At 55.6% G+C, this 16,486-nt stretch overlaps 1 protein-coding gene across 1 annotated transcript in view; it reads left to right on the top strand.

Moving 5' to 3' along the window:
- Window positions 1-14,660, top strand: part of SARNP (SAP domain containing ribonucleoprotein) — a 32,216-nt gene extending 17,556 nt beyond the window's left edge. Inside the window, exons 10-12 of the mRNA XM_075525498.1 lie at window positions 10,459-10,548; window positions 12,324-12,410; window positions 14,072-14,660. Of these exons, the coding sequence (XP_075381613.1) occupies window positions 10,459-10,548; window positions 12,324-12,365 (132 nt within the window). The 3' untranslated portion in view covers window positions 12,366-12,410; window positions 14,072-14,660. The remainder of the gene's footprint in view (window positions 1-10,458; window positions 10,549-12,323; window positions 12,411-14,071) is intronic.
- The last annotated feature ends 1,826 nt before the right edge of the window (window positions 14,661-16,486 follow it).

Here is a 16,486-nt window from a genome sequence, read left to right as displayed (position 1 = left end):
TCTCTAGCCGTTGCCTAGGCAGGATGGAAAAACAGCAGTCGAAGAAACCCGTAACTTTATTTCCAATAGAAATGCTAACTTGGCATCCAGCTGCCCTCCGAAAGGGCTGGAGGGTCTTCTGTTGGGCTGCAGGACGTCTGCCGGTGCAGCACCATCGTGGCTCAGCTAAGCCGGTCCCAAAACTGCGGTTACGTGTTCACCGCAGTCCTATTGCAAAGGGAAAAAGCTGTTGTGAAACAAACAAACCAGAAGTGACTGCGTGGCTTAGTGCCGCGCTGTCGCTCCTGTCTGCTGCCGGCTCCAGCTCCTGAAGCAATTTGGCGTTGACCATTATTCCTTCGGAAGCGCTTCCCCCTCCGCCCCAGCCCTTTACGCGCGCTTACACACACCCACGATGTCATTTTAAAAATAAATGACGAGAGCGCTGCGCGGGGTCAGGGGGACTCCTGCTCGCGCATTGATCCCAGTGCCGCCTGAAAGGGCTCCCCGTCCCGGACAAACCTTCGGGGAGTGGCGAAGGGCTCGCTCCCAGGGGGGGGACAATGCTGGGGGGGACTCTCTGACCTCCCTCTGCCCAGTCATCTGGTTCTTCATTGGTCCCCGCTGTGAAACAGAACTTCGCTTTTGTCTGTAACACAAATACATCTTTTCCCCACCCCCCCTTTCCCCCTCTATTATGATTCAATCAATGATGTCATTATGTCCCATTCAGGGGCTCTTGAACCATTTGGCTGCAGGAATTTGGAGGAGCGGCCAGGGGAAGAATGGCAGACCCGGCTCTCGCTCCCTCCCGGCCTTCCAGAGCCCATTCGAGTCTCAACCGGAAAAACAAAGTCAGTTTTCCCCTTAACCCCTCTTCACCGAGGAGGACAAAAGTAAAAATAGCCCAAACCCCCCCGTGAAATGCACAGAGGGGTGCGTGTGCTGCACGCATGCGGGGGGACTGCGAGGAATGTCTGCGGGGGAGTTAAACCTTGTGCCGTTCTGCCGAGGATCCCCTCCTTTCCGTTTAATCCTTTTAATTAAGATAACTTAAGCAGCTTGCTCTGTTCTTGAAGACTCAACGGTTCTGCATCCCCCGGCAGCGCTGGGCTTTGCGGTGATGTCGCACCAAGTCTGGTTTGTGGCTGTGGCTTTCGAGGGGGACGCTGAGCTTCCTCTTCACGGCCGTGCGCGCGGTGCCGACAGTTTTGTCGGAGCGTTAGAAAAACCTCTGTGAAGGCAAATGATCCACGCTCTCAGGTCCCAAAAAGTTTTCCTAGTCTTACTAATTCAGCAATGGAAAGCCTCACTTTCTCAGAAAACCCTCTCCGCTTTGGTTATCGGGTAGCGGAGCTGATCTTTCCCAGCTCTGCGCTTTCTGGAAGGCCCTTTAGGGCACCGACGGGCACAGGGTTGGGGAGCGCTGAACTCGTGGGGGCTTAGAGCCGCTGGAATGTAGATCCAGATCCAGGAGCACCTCGAATACCTTTTCACAGACGAAGCGTTGTGAGTGGGTGCCCTGCGGCGAGGCTGCTGGCATGTGGCTGGGTGTCTCCCAGGCCTGGCTTTGTCAGAACACGTGAATTTAGGTTCTCTGATGTTTTAACTGCGGATGTGTAACGTGCTTTTGTAGGTTGGACCGTTTGGCAGCCGAGCTCATCCCGCAGGGCCAAAACAGGCTTGTTTAAAAACCTGGTCTTATAATAACTTTTGGGATGGAACAGCTTAATTCCACGGGTAATTTAGTGGCTAATAGACCTTTTCCTGGGCTCTGGCCATTCTTGTTATTTAAAAAAGGCATAAAAGCGAGCGAGGGGTGTTCGTACAGGAGGTCTGGCTGGCAGGGGAGAGGAGGGGTCCCCATGGACGAGGCTGTTCCGGCTCTGGCGTGCAGCTGGCCGGCAGAGGCTCGCTGGCACGTGAGCTGCCATCCTGGAGGAATAAATGCACGGATGTAACAATTATTAGGGTTCAGTTGGTTGAATATTTGCAGAGCCGCAGCTCTTTTGCTAGATTTCCCTTCGAGCTCCGCTAGAATCTCAAGCTTTCAGCGATACTGGAGAAACCAAATTAAGTGACCATAAAAGATCAAACATAAGGTACTTTGAGTGCTTTACCCACCGCCTTTTATCTCTTCTGCTTGAAAGAGCTCTGAAGACTTTGTACGTGTGGAAGCGATGAGCGTCCACGTAGATCCTGACTCCAGAGGTGCTGGGCTGTGTGCGGATGCAGGCTGTCAGCCCGCGTGTTTCCTTTCTTAGTCTGCTGCCCAGACAGCAGACTGGTTTGGTTTTTCCGTGGTACCTCGCGGGTTGGAGGCAGCCCTGGGTGCCCTTGGGTGTCAGCTCTTTCTGTAGGGCAGTTCCTGTTTGCTGGGGTAGGGCAGCTACCTTCTTGAGTTCGGTTCCCTGGCCGAAATCTAATCGCGTGACCCGCTACGCCAGGTCCTCCCTCCGCGGGATTTTGTCTTTGCCTTTCCGCTGGAAGGTAGAGCTGTTCTGCTCATCCCTGCCGCTGCTGCCCGGGAGGAGGATGGTCTGTGGGGTGAGGCTGAGAAACCAAGCGTCCAGCCTAGAAGTCAAATACGGAGCATCCCGGCATTGCCTGGGTGAGGGGTTGGCCTGTCGGTGCGGGGACGTGCAGGGTCCAGGCGTGCCCTCGGCTCAAGATAGTTATCTGGCAGAGAAAAAAGGTTGGGTCTAGGAGAGAACTGATAATCCAGCCTTTGCTCTGATACTTCTCAAAAAGAGAAACCGGGTGTAAGTGGTGAGAGAAGGGCTGAGTTCTGGCCAGCGCTGTGCTTCTCTGCTTGGAGGTTGGTGCCTGAAGTAGTTTAAAGATTAGCGCAAAGTCTCTTATAATTAAACTCTGGGCAGTGAAATTGCACTGGGAGGTGCTGCTCTGCCTGCCGGTTTTCTCCTGGGGGCCAGTTTAGTTTTCCCTGGTCATGTTTGGACTGACGGGTCCCTGACTCTGCTCTCTTGAGCCGCTGACTTCTCTGCAGTGGCCGGTCTGTGGGGTGCAAAGTCATTGCCAGGCCGCAGGCGCCTCGGGAGCTTCCGGGCAGCAGGAGGAAACGCTTTGGTCTCTCTCCAAACCTGCTTCCCTTGTTACTGAAAAACCTTTTACCTTTGGGGTTAGGAGTGGTGAGCGCTCACCTGGCTTCTTGGGCCCTTGGTTTGTGCGCGGAGCCTGGGGATACAACCGCCTTTGCGTCAAAATTAAGCTGTGCACCCAGGGATCCCCGGGAGAATAAACCTGCACGGCTCCGGCGACCGTCTTTGCTGTCCACCAGTTGCAGCGGGCACGTTTGCACCCGAGAGTTTTCTTGTTCTACAAACTCACTGCAATTTCATCTTCTACAGGGACTTCTTTTAACTTGTAAAGCAACAGCACTGAGACGCTACGGGGCACTTCTCAGCTGGCCGGTGGGGTCTGCCGGACCCGGCAGCGTGGTGGGCTCGGTGCGTCCCGTGCCTCGCAGAGGCGCGTGGGTTTGCCGGGGAAGGGTTAATGTTGCCGTGGTGTGTTGCCGTTTTTGCGCTTGTTGGGTTTGAATAGAATGGATTTTTTTTTTTTTTCTTAAATCTGGGGCTAATGTGCAATTCAAATCATGTTTAGTCATCGCCCGATTGCCTCTTTTTAATAACAGCTGGACTCTTCGAGGGAAAACTCTCTTGCTCTGCCAAGTGGCTTTAACTCTGCCGGCCTCCCGTTCCAGAGCCAGGTGTATCGCTCTTAAACGTGCTCCTGGGGTCTCTGCCGAAGGCGGGGGGCTCTCCTCAAAGCCTTCCCATGCTGAGGCCAGTGAACTTTAGGAGGGAAGAGCCTCTGTAAATGCCATATGATATTTAAGATGCTGTTCGGTGGGTGCAAAGAGATAAAAAGCCCCTTCCGAGGCCTTTTGCCTTGTGGTGCACCTGAAATGTGTCTCCTTCACTTGGCCGTGCGGCATTCCTGACATGTTTGTTTCATCTCTGACGTCGAAGTCGAAGAATGCTTTTCAACTCGGCGCTGGGAGAGTTGCAGGTGTACTCTTAGCACATGGCTGTGACTTTCTTCTCTTCCTCCCCTGCTGATCCCGTTTGGGGCGAGCATAAACTTCTAACTGTGAAAGCCGTGGTGTCTTGACACAGAAAAACCTCAGAACTGTCGGCTGTTGTGGCTCCTGCCCAACACGATGTACAGAAAAACACTTCAGCTGGATTTTTTTTTTTGCCTTCCAAACCTGTTTTCCAAGATGCATGTTGGAAGAAAGGATGAGGAGCGAGCTTGTGGTTGCCTGTTTCCCTTAGCTTGTGTAAAAAAACGTTGCTGAGAAGGTGAATTAGTCCAAGAAAGCAGCCGGTCACTGATCCCGAGTTGCTCAGGCTTCGTTAGTGTGCGTGAGTAAATCAGGACCTCCCCGGCGTACAAGCAGAACGGGTGCGGCGTTTTAAACAGCTCCTGCTCTTTATGCTTCCCATCTCCTTTTATAAATAAAGATCTCCAGAGACCTGCAGCTTGGTCTGTTCTTGCACTAGACATGTCCCAGGCACTTAGAGTAGGTTTTTAAAAGAAGTGAGCCAGAAGATCAAGCTTTGCTCTAACTTTAGGTGACTTTGTGGACTAACTCTGTAATCTAGTTCCAGAAGAGGCAGCAGGGAGCGTGCAGATCGTCCAGGGGCATCGGCTGGCCTGGGCTGTGTTTGAGCGAGGCCATCGGCGAGACCCAGCTGCGTTGGATGTCGCCATCGTCTTGCTGTGAGTTGGTGAACGGGACGTTTCTCTGAATCCCCAAGTTGAGCTTCTGGCGCGGGAGGTTTGGTGTCCATTTCCCATGGAGATAAAGCCGTGTTTGATGTTTCTGAAATGCGTCTGAGGCCCTTGGATCCGCCTACGTTGTGAGATTTTGTGTAAGCTGTGCTGTTTAAAAGTCATTCCTACATGGCAGCAGAATAGAGGGTCCTTCTAACACTAACACTGTTTGTATAAGGACGGTGATAGGGACTTTAATGTATATTCCTGCCGCGTGTATCTAATCTAAGTGGAGTCCTCATGTTGGCGGTATTTTGGAGAAAGGCTGTGACTGTCTGCTGGCTCAGTCTCAGCGTGTATCCCTCTGCAACCAGCTCCAAATCTGGGCTGGAAGCATGAAGTGATGTTGGAGACGAAAGAGCTGTGCTGACTGGGGTTGAGAGGGGCAGCTTGAGATCACCCCTGTGTTTTGTCGGGCTTTTGGAGGAGTGGAGCGTGAAAGCCAGCGTCGCTCCTCGTTCTGCACCCTGCTCTGTGAGGCGAAGATCTCCTGTGTGAAAGGAAATTTTGCAGAGGGAAACGGGAAGGGGCGTAAGGCACACGTGGAATATTTCAGTGTAAACCCTGGGCTTCCCTGTTGCTTCCCGGCCCCTGCTGAACGCTTGCTGGTGTACGGGAGCATCGACTCCAGAAGGACTTAGCAGCACTCGGAGCCTGCGAGGGGAAAGAAGCAGGAGGAATAAATACGTTGAGATGAATTTCAAAAAGGTGGTGGGTGACAGCTGTGCGTCCTAGGATTGGAGTGTTTCTGAGAATAAAACCATCAGTTGCTGTCATTCACCCTCCGGGTATGAAATTGGAAGCCCAGTTACCCTTGAGTGTTTCATAACCTTTACCTTTTGGAGGTCAAGGCCATGTCATCATTAATCTACCATCGCCTGAAAGCCTCGGGGCTCTGCTTTTCATCCTGCCATCCGTCATGCTGCAGCGAGATACAGGAGAGTGACCAGAAGGGTCTGGTTTTATACACACATGTGGGCACACACCCTTCCATTCTCCGAGAATGAAAACACCGAGGATGCGATTACGGAGGCTCGTGTCTGTCTCTCTGCATTTGTGATGAGGATACTCTGGGCTTCATCTGCAAATCCAGAGCAGTTTCCTCCTGGGGATGCTTTAATCTGCGGAGAAAGAAGCACTCTGCCCATGCAGCATGAAACTTGGCCTCGGGGCAGACATTTCATAGCGACGTGGGCTTTTAAAATACAGAGTGGGTGCACCGAGCAAGTCGTTTCCCTGCACGCCGGGGAGCTGCCCCTTGGAAGAAGGCGGCCGCTTTACCTTTTGTAGTGCAACGGGCCTGGCCAAACCAGGGCAGCGAGCTGTGAGCTGACAAGGGGATAGCCGCAGACGACAGCTGAACGCGTGGAGCGTCTCCCGTGCGTTGGTCCCTTTCCCCTGGTCTGAATGTGTGCCAGGGGCTCCTGGAGAGCCAGGCTGGTTCTTCAGCCTTCTCCCTGCCCGGCCGCTCGGGGTGAGCCTGACGTTACTCCTGGCATCTCATTTCCTAGCACACACGTCTACGTGTCTGAGACCTGGGTGCTGTGAGCGCGGAGGGGGACGTGTTAATGGCTGGTGGGGCCTTGCTGGCCTCGTCCTTTGCAGCAGCTCGCTCGGTGCAAAACAGATCAGAGATGCTCGGGATGAATCATTTATTAGAAGCTCCTAGGCGCTGGGGGCCGAGGGCGGCTGTCCTGCTTCTTGCCCTGAACACCAAAGGCAGCGAGATGCTTTTAGGTGATCTGGGATCAACTTTTGTCCGCCCTTTAAGAGCGAGGCCGGCGGTGGGGTTTTCCCCTCTGTAAAAGTTTGAGTCCTGCAGGTGAGTTAACCGGAACATCGCACCGGAGCACTGCTGCCGCGGCTCCTTATTCCACCGCTGCGGGAATTGCTGCTTGCATCTTGCCGAGCTCAGGTGGGAGAGGCGAGCGGCAGGCTCGCTGTCAGCGGAGGGCTGAGACCTCCCTTGCAGGGAGCTGGTGTGTGGTGTTGAGAGGTAACCGGCTGTGCTCTGCCTGCCCCGAGCTGGGGTCTGCTCTGTTGGCAGGGCAGCGGTGAGTGCCAGAGCTCTGCGCACCATGGAAACCACAAATTAATGCCTTTTGGCATTAACTCTTCCGGCACCAGCAGTAGCACTTCTGCCTTCTTCCGGGAAAGAGGGAATGATCCAGTTTTTAAATGGCTCCTTCTCTCTTTTCGGAATTAGCGATATGAGCCAGAGGACGAGCCGTTAAACCTGGATTTAATCCCTGCTGACAGGCGCTCTTCCAGTCTGGAGCTGCACAGCCCCTATTGCCCTTTGGGACCTCTTTCCGTGCGCACCGGGGAGCTCCCCGACTTGTGTCACTCGCTCCAAGAAAAAACAGACTGCTCGAAGCCCGAGGTTTCTCTGGATGCTGCACGGGGCTCGTTGAAATGCCATGGCGTGGAGGGGCAAGCCCCCTTTCCTCACTTGGCGCTCTCATTCTGCTTCTCTCCATCCCTCTGCTCAGTTCAAGCTGTCCCTGCATGGAAGAGGGTCAGCAGCAGCTTGGGGACATCAGCCTTGGGGACAGAAGAGCCTGATTCTGCCTGGGGTGGTGCAGAGTCCGTCCCCTCGGTGCCTGGAGTCCGTGGGGTTTAGACCGGGCACTCCAGACGAAGAGGGAGCCCGGATCTCGCATGGGGAGGAAGCGGATCCCGAGGCAGAGTCCCGTGGTGTTGGGATGCTGTTCCCGACGGCAGCCCCGTGTGGAGCTGTACCGGCGCCCTGCAGTCCCGCAGATGAAATGTAGGGGTCAAAATTAAAGCTTTGGGATTGCATGCAGCACAAATATATCGATACCCCTGTGTAAATGCTCCCTCGTTACCAGATCGCAGGAAGGACTTTGCTTCAGGGCTTGGAGTCCTCCATAAAAGCTTTTTTTCTTCTTCCTTCCCTCCCCCCCCCCCCCCCCCCCCCCCCCCCCCCTTTTTTTAGACAAACTACAAAATAACTATCGTGGCGTGAGTGCAAAGGGAACAAGCCTAGAAGTAGTAAGGTTAGAAAATAAATCTGACATCCTGCCAGAAAGGTCAGCTTTCCCTGCAGATGCTGGTGCACCCATTTGCACGCTGGAGCACGGCCCCGGGGCACTACCAGGGGTTGATAGATGCAGAGATAGCAGCGTTTTGATAGAGGTAATTTTCCTCAGATGGGTTTCAGCACCCCATGAATCAAAACCTGTCAGCGAGAAGCTAAAGATGGAGTGAAGTTTATTGTACGCGTGTTTGCATCTGACACTGTCGTGCTAGGGGGTCAAGTGAGCGAGATCATTAGGACCGTGTTGATTTAGTAGGACGGTTATGTGCTTTCCCTGCAGGGCAGTGGTGGGGGCGGGAGGCGTGGGGGTGGCTTACCGAAAAAATAAATAAAAACCTACAGCTCGGTGCAGTCCCTGGGAGCCGCCCGTGTCCTTTTATTAAAGACACAGCGCTTTTCTTCTTGAAGGTGGCTTTGGGGCCGTCCTCTCGCTCGTGGGGTTTAAACCACGCGGGCAGCAGTGATGGTTTTTAAGAGCCTGTTTAATGTCGCTAACGCACAGGTTGGATTTTCTTTGTGTGGCCACAGCTTGCGTGCACGTCGCGCTGCTCCAGCGAGCAACTTTTCCTTCCCTTCTCTGTCCCCGTGATGATAATCCCTCCCGGCGTCCTTTGTTCACAACCCTCGAGTTTCGCTGCTTTTCTGGGACGTTGCTTCTTCCCGAAAGCTGGAGTGATCCTAACTTGGATCGGGTGCTGGGTTGGGAGAGGGCTCTTGGTTGCTTCCCCCCGAGAGCCTCGGACAGACGCGTACCTGCTGTCCCCCTCCATGAAACAGGACTGGGGAGGGCAGGGAGCACCAAGGGTGATCTAACCTTTGCTCATAGCTTCGCTATCAAACCAGGGGAAGGAGGACCGGCAGAGTAGAGCAGGTGGGTGAGGGTGGTGATGTCCTAATGACGGAGCCGTCTTCAAAACAGTCCTGCGCAGAGGATTTCTGGGAAGGAAGGTTTAAGCTGCGGGCTCGGTAGGGCTGCCAGCGCTTGCCGTGGTGTCCGGCGGCAGTCCCTGCGGTGAGGGGCTGTAACGCACGGGGGGAATCAAACGTGTTGGGGCCACGGCTGCTGGCGGCTTCCTACGGAGCCGGAGCTTGTGAGAACCTCGGAGCTTTCACTTCTTTCAGTTCAAACGCCTCGGCCAGCCCTGTTGCCACAACGCGCGTCCGTGTCAGGAGTAATAGCACTGAGCGGGTTGCTGTGGCCTCGTTTCTGTAAGGCGTTGACACGGTGAGGTTGCCCCGCTGCTCGCTAACAGGGTGCCCGGTGCCATTCTTGGTCAAATTTGGCTGCTGATGGCGAGGTTTATGACCCCGAGCTTAAAGGATAAGCGTCCAGCTTGATTCCTCTGCTTGGCCGGCTAAGTCCAGTTGATCCAGGTAGAGCACTGGGACTGGCAAGTGTATTTTCTTGGAAATGGTGCTCCTGTTCTCCTTCTGCCTGGTGCCCCTTGCTCTAAACCCCGGGCATTGGCACTGGTACCTCTTGTTCCTCAACGCGGTGGGAAGCCGTGCATCGGGGCGGCGTGGCCGGGGACCCTTTGGCAAGTGAGAGCCTGCTCGTGAGCCACGCTGCCCCGGATAACGAGAGGTAGTGGGTGGGGTTGTGGGGAGTGAGAGCTCAGATGTACTTAATGACAAGGGAGGGAGAAGTGGTAGGAGCCTAGCAAAGCAATCAGGCGGCCTTAACTGTAGAAATGGCCTGAAAGAGGCACAAAACAGCCAGAGGTAGGAATAAATCCGCAGAAAATGGATGCGTTGAGGCTTTTACGGGTGATGATGGCTTTGGCGATCAGGACGTTGGTGTGGGTGAGGGCGGCGGAGGTAAAAAGCCTCCAGGTTTTCTGGAGAACCTTGAGAAGCAGGGATCGGGAGGCTCTGGGAACTGTCAGTAGACATTTGCTCACTCAGGCTGGAAATAAATTAAATGAGACTTAGGAAGATGGGGTGAGTGCTGAGCCTCCATCTCCAGATTAGAAAGTTTCTGAGAGAAGCGTCGTGCTGTCTGTGCCTCGGGGTGGCTGTCGGGTTCCTACTGCTCGCGTTCCCAAGGGCACTACGAAGGTCCCTGCGACAGCTGTAAAGGTTTCCCCCAAATCCTTCCTAGACCACGTCCAGACAAAGGTGAGGTTCTGGCCGCTGAGGCTGGGTTTTCCTTCGCGCGTGCCCACCCGCGCCCTGTCGCAGTAGCTGTGACGAGCGTCCGTCCTTTCCTTCCACCCTCCTTCGTGCTTGGGTTTGAGCGTGAAGAAATTCAGAGCAAAGACGATACGGGGCTGTGGCTTTATTTGAGGAGGCCGTGCCATGGGCTGGTAGGTGGACGCTGCCCTTGTGTGTCTTCGCTGGTCACTGCTGAAGAACCAGAGCTGCCCTCGTTATCTGACGTGCTCTGCAGGAGCTCTTCTCCAGCACGTGCAACGCATCCCCTACAGACAGCGCGCGTTGCCGAGGCAGAGGAGAAGCCTTCTCCGCTCTCGGCGTCTCCGCTGCCTTCCTCCAACTTTTAGCAGGTGCTCTGGTAGCCGACTGCGGGAGGAGTGGGGGTAGGAGGAACACGATTTACCATTAAACGAGCACCCCGGGGCATTGCCAACAAAATAAATCTTCATCCTTCTTTGTGCCAGAGTGAAGAAGACGAGAAACTGAAGAAGAGAAAGGAACGGTTTGGCATCGTAACGAGTTCAGCCGGGGCTGGAGCTACAGAAGACACAGAGGTAAAACCTTTTCCCGAGCGGATGGGGAGCGGTGACGGTCCCGAGGGTGGCCGCGTGACTCCGCGTGCCGGGTCCCCCGCGCTGGCGTGGGGCTGGCCCCAAGCTGTGGGTGGGTGCGCTCCCGTGGCCGCTCAGCCCCTTTTCCTTGGCAGCGAGCGTTGAGCTTCTGCCATCCGATCTGTCGCGGCTTTTCCCCTGGCTCCTGCTGGAAATAGGCTGCTCTGGAGTCTTCCAAGCCACGGGAGCGTGCCAGCACGTGTTGGCATCCAGCTCCTCCTCTCGCGGGATGGCACGGATGCTTCCAGAAGAGGTGGGGGGCACATCCTCTCTACTCTGGTTTCTCCCACCCTGGTTCCCCGTCCCCTCGGTCTGAGCTGACTCACTCTGTCTGCTCCTTGTGCTCTGTAATTCCCTGTGTCCTGGATGCTTCTGGACCCTCTGCTTCCCCTTGGACGCTATTGTAGGTCTTCATCAATAAATCCCCGGAGACTCTACAATATAATGAGGATTGAGATGCTGACCCTGTTTCCAGCATTTCTCCTCCATGCTTTGTTCTGTCCTCTGGGGTTTTGGCCCACCTTTTAAATTTGTAAGCTCCTCAGGGCACTTTTGTGCTCCTTTATGTACTTTTAGGCTTTCTTCTGCTTCAAATTGTTCCGAGTCACCACGCAGGCTGTGCTCCGGCGCGGTAGCTCCTACGTTAAGTTAGGTGGGGAGTGCCGTGCACACCTATGGTGCCGCATAAATACGGCTCCAGCACGGATCAGCCGGAGTCGGGCACCCCTCTCCTGGGGACAAAGGGACCCCTCCGGGCCGGGGACTCCTGCGTTAACAATCAAATGGCAAAGGTTGCGGCAGGGCGAGCGTTGGGTCTTGGAAACTGCTTAACCAGACGGCTCCTGGGCTCGACAGACAAGAAGTGGGTTTTGTTTGGTTCCTGAGAGCAATCTCGACCATTCAGGTGGGGTTTAGGGGCTGCTTTTTGTGTCTGTGTTTTGTTTTGGGTTTACTGCAGAAACGCTGCCCCGCGTGAAGCGGGGAGCGGCGTTCCCAGCCTTCTGCCGAGCATGGGAGAATGAGCCCCTCCGGCCCGCGCAGAGGGGGCGGCTGGGCGAGGGATTCCATGCTTTTCCGTTAGGTCACTTGGAGATTGTGCCTGGAACAAAAAGGTCTTTTTACTGGTATTGTGTGCACTCAAATGCACCTTTCCCCTGGAGATTCTTGATTAGGGCTTCTGTTGCCCCCGGGCTATTTATCCTGCTAAAAATTAAGATTTATACGCCCCTCGTGTATCGGCTTAAAGGCATATCTGAGAGACGCAATAGTATATTTAATGCGTTTTAGTGTGTCCCTCTCACCTTTTCCATGAATAGGAGAGTGTTAACCCTTTGCCCTTTTACATTTCCCACCTCCCCACTGCCTGGAAGGGTTTCCAGGCCTCTGAAGTAGTCATTGTTCCCAGCTCAGCCCCTTTGTAGCGCTTTGCCAGCAGGACGAAGTGACTTCAGCAGCACTGTATCTCAGGCACTGTATATTTCTGCTACTTGATTTTGGGGCACTCTTTGTCCCAACGTTAGAATAACAACTGCGTAGCTCCCTTGAACTAACGTGGTGGTGGCGTGCTCCGGAAGGGGCCGGAACCGCTGAGCTCCGGCGTTGTTACCGATACCAAACATTTAATAAATTCTCCATCGGGTTGTGTGAGATTTTAAAGAACCTGTTTGTTTGTTTCTCTTTGGTTTTGATTTTTTTTTTCTTGTAATTCCTCTCCGCAGGCAAAGAAGAGGAAAAGAGCAGAACGCTTTGGGATCGTCTGATGCCGGTCCTTTTTAGCTTCAGCCCATTTGCAGTGTGCCTCTCGAGTGCGTGCATACTCTTTCTCTCTCTTTCCCCCACTTTCTCTCACTCCCACACTGTTTCTCTAGGTTTTAGTGATGAGTAGACAGGGAATCCCCTGTAGTTGTATGATTGTGCTACTTATTTTTTTCAAGTTACGAAGTTTAAAAATGAAGAAAAGTTGAGGGAAAAAAAAAAAAAAGGAAACTGTTCTCAGTGCATCTCCGGTAGCCCGCGGTCCGGGGGTTTCCCAGCTGCTGGCGGGGTCATTCGCAGCAGCTCGCACCGGAGGTGCCGTCCGGTGGGGAGAGATGGAGAGTGTCCCGGTGCCCTGCGAGTGCCGCTGGCAAACGCCTGCGCAGGGGAGAGTCAAACTCTGCCCGGGGAATAGGCGGGCAGATAGAGCGACGGCGGGAGTGCAGCGTCTGCTGTGCGACGAGGAAGGGAAAACCTTGAGGACTGGGGATAGAGCAGGGTTTGCTCTGCCCTCGGCAGTTGCTTTTCTAGTTTAAGGACTCCCGGTGTGCTGCTAAAGCCAGGACCGGTCTGCAGCGTGCCCTCTGTTTGCCGTCCGATGCCGTCTGCACCTCTCAGGCTGCCCTGGTCCTCTCCTCCTCCGCCTTGTGAAAACGGGCCCCAAGGTGCAGCCGTATCGTGGTCTCTTCCCAGCAGCTGGGACGAGAACGCGCCTCGTCTCGAGAGCACGATGCATTACGCGAGGCCTGCTCCGCATCTCTGCTGTCTTACCCCTGGCTCGTCTGAGATCTGACAGGTTGAACGTCAGGGAAGGATTTTCTCAATTATATTGTCTCATGTTTTAAAAAAATGGAAGTGGCGTGTGTGATAGCCGACACGCGGGGCAGTTTCACGACTGCCGTCCTTCCCCGGGTGAGGCTAATGGGAATTGTCAGAGCAAGAATTGCCAATTAACCCTAGATCAAGACCGGTGTCCTAAAACAAGGAGGAAAACGTAGCAATGCGTTCGCGTACGGAGCCCGTTCTCACCGCTTCGTTTGTCCCACCTTGTTAAGCCCTCGGCGGCTCGTGGCGTTTCACCCACGTTTTCCGGGTTCCTCTAAGGTCAGCGATACGTTCCCCTCCTTAAACGGCAAACCAGCAGAGTCGCTTTGTCCCATGTTGTCCTCAGGCTGGATTTTATCTCGTCCTCTCTTGGCCTCAGAGTAGCTGCCGGGCGGTGCAGGGGAGCACCGGCGTTATCCCGGGACCTGTGTTTTGAGCGTGGAAGTTCTCGGTAGCCGCGGAGGAACACGGTTCCTTCTGCTGCGTTATCCGTAACTCTTCCCGTGAAATTACGGAAAAAAATTTGGCCAAGTCACGTGAAAGGCGGCGCTGCCGCGGCTTGTGAAGCGCTTCTTGCTGCTCGAGTGTTTCAGACGGCACCTTTGTTCTTGGGGAGCCGTAAAGAGCGATTCCCCGGGGTGGCTTGCGCGGGCAGAAGTGGTGGCGGTGGAGGAGCGCAGGACCCCGACGCCGGTGGCACTGGACCGGCAGCGCTGGGGCAGAGGAGCTGCCTGGTGCCCTCCCCTCCTTTGCCTGCCTAGAGAATTCGTTTCACTCGCAAGCGTTGGTTCCCGCCGCGTCCCCCACCCTGCGCAGAGCTTTCCCTCCCGCAGATGCCTCGGCCCCAGGCGTAAGCAGAAATCTGTCTGTCTGCTTGGATTTTTAGGTGGGCGTTGTGGCCGAAATCCTTCTCTTGTCTGAAGACTGACGTCCTAGGATTCTTATTTCTGACCGTAACCTCTTACCAGAGAGGTGTTTGCCTTGTCCGTGCTTGGTTCCTTAAGATGCTAGAGAACAGCGGGTGCGTGTACAAATCGAGCTTTCCAGAGGCTTATACCCGATTCTTAATAAGCAATATATATATATTTTTTAACGTAGCAGTCTTCAACCCGCTTCTGTTCCATTAACGTTTGCAGGCTGACTGTGTCCGCGTGCCCTCGGTGACTCTAAGCAATACCTTGGACGTTTGTTTACTTTCCCAAAGGGCAGCTAAAAGCCACGGGGTCCGGGTTACGTTGCGTGTCTTGGGTCGTCAGTGGCCGAGTGAATCGAAGCTCCCTTGCTCCTTCCTGATTTAATGTAATAACGTTATTCTGATTTTTTTTTTTTTTTTGTACGTCGGATTTTGTAAGATGTATTTTCTATTTGGCTCATGATCTTTTTGCTGGTCATTTGCTTGAAATGTTTTGTAGTGTGCCAGGGCAAACACTGCATTTCATTCTCGGTTTCATAATAAAACTGCTTCTCCAAGGCAATTCTGGTATCTGTCAGTTTGATGCATGGCGCGGCCGAGGCTCGGGGCCGGAGCGTGCCGCCGGGAGGGAGCCGGAGCAGATGGAGACTTGGGCGCTGCCGCTCCGGGCTGCGCGGGGGTGGCTGGGGGGGGCAGAGGCCCTGCCCGTCGCCAGCGGTCAGGGGTTGTCCTGACGTTACTGCGTGTGGCCTGGCCAAAGTCCGAACCCCCCCCTTGCCTCTCCAGATTGACCTTGCTGCTTCGTTCGGATGCAAATCTTCTCGCTTCCCGCTGACCTCGGGGAGCTGCGCGGGCTCGTCGGGGCTGGGACCCGGCCGTAACCCAGATCGGGACTGCGGACGAGTAACGGGGCGGTCGCCGCTTCTCGCAGCTGATGGTTTGGTGCCGTAGACCAAGGGTCGTGGCAGAACTTGAGGGGAAGCACGGATACCTCTCGGCTTCGCCGTGTCTGCTTGCTCCGGGTCCCTCGGTCACAGCTTGGGGGTTACGGCCGACGGGACGAGCCGGGGACTGCCGCGGCGTGAGGTGCTGCTGCTCCAGGAGCTCTCCAGGGGCTGCAGGTCGGTGGTGGCTGGATGCTGAGCAGACGCCGTGGGCTGTGCCTCCCGTCTTCCAGCAGCGGTGACGACGGCACGTGGGGCTTCCGCTCCGACGCTGGGACGCCGTCGCCTTCCCCCTGAGCCCAGGGCAGAACCAAGGGCTCCCAATTTCGCCGCCGCCTCTGCTCTCTGCCCCGGGGACCAGAGCGGCACAGGGGTCCCGGCCCCGCTTCCGCCCTGCCCGGCCGCGCGTCCTCCTCCCTGGGTCGCTCCCGGGGTCCCGGTGGTGTTTCTGCCCCGGCAGCTCTCCTCCCGGGGCCGGTGAAGCGACGTGCGCCTCTTCTCCCCCTCCCTCCCTCGCGCCGTCTCCTCCCCTCGTTGGGGATGAGTTTCCCTTGGCCGTGGTACCAAAACCGGGATGAGCTCCGCTCCCTCCCTCTCCGTGCCGATGTGCCGGTGTCCCCGGCCCGTGCCGGCAGCGCTGCCCTCGCTCTCCTTCCCCCCCAGCTCCCCGGGGAGGTGCCGGGGGCTGTTTTGTAGAGGACGCTGCATCTTTCACCCGCCGGGCTTTCCCCTCCTGGGTGTAGGGGAGAATCATTCCAATCACACTGTGTTTAAAACACCACCTAATTTATTTTTCCTCTCCAAGCTGGGGGCTGCTCGTGACTAATTTGGGCTGAATAGGGGAAGAAAAAAAGCAGCGGGCACACAATGAGCGGGGGAAAGTGTGGGAAAGCGAGCGAAAGAAAAGGAGGGCCGGGGCTTGCAGCGTGAGAGCTGGTAACGCCGAGCAGTGCCCAAATTCAGCATGAAGTCACTTTTCACAGCAGACGCTTGGGCTGTAAATGCGAGTGGGACGATAGGTCAGGCCGGGGGGGATGAGAGGGAGAAACGGGGGGTTTGCACAATGGGGTGAGGAGCGAGGTGCGCGGCGGGAGGGACGTGCGCTCCGGTGCCAACGTGTCCCTTCTTCCCGCTGCGCCGTCCTCGTCTCCCAACGGCCTCTTGCCCCCAGATCCTCCGTGGGTGGGTTGGGAAACGTCTTTTGTTCAAATTCACAAAAATTGGGAGACAAAAGAGGGGAGCCTGCAAGTGCGGGTGAGCCCGAGGAGGGACAGCACCGCAGTCCCGCACCGAGCCCTCACCACCGCCCTCCGCCTGCGCTTGTGCCGGAGCCGATGAGCGTGGCCGGTGGCCCTCCCGGCTCGCTGCCGCCGTTCCCGCAGATGGGAGCCGGGATCTGGGATGTGCTGGGTCCCACCGCGGGGCTCCATGGGGGCTGAAGGAG

Source organism: Mycteria americana, chromosome 26 (assembly GCF_035582795.1).
Source record: "Mycteria americana isolate JAX WOST 10 ecotype Jacksonville Zoo and Gardens chromosome 26, USCA_MyAme_1.0, whole genome shotgun sequence".
Lineage (NCBI taxonomy): Eukaryota > Metazoa > Chordata > Aves > Ciconiiformes > Ciconiidae > Mycteria > Mycteria americana.
The sequence above is the reverse complement of the archived record's forward strand: the minus strand, read 5'-3'. Positions and strand labels throughout refer to the sequence as shown.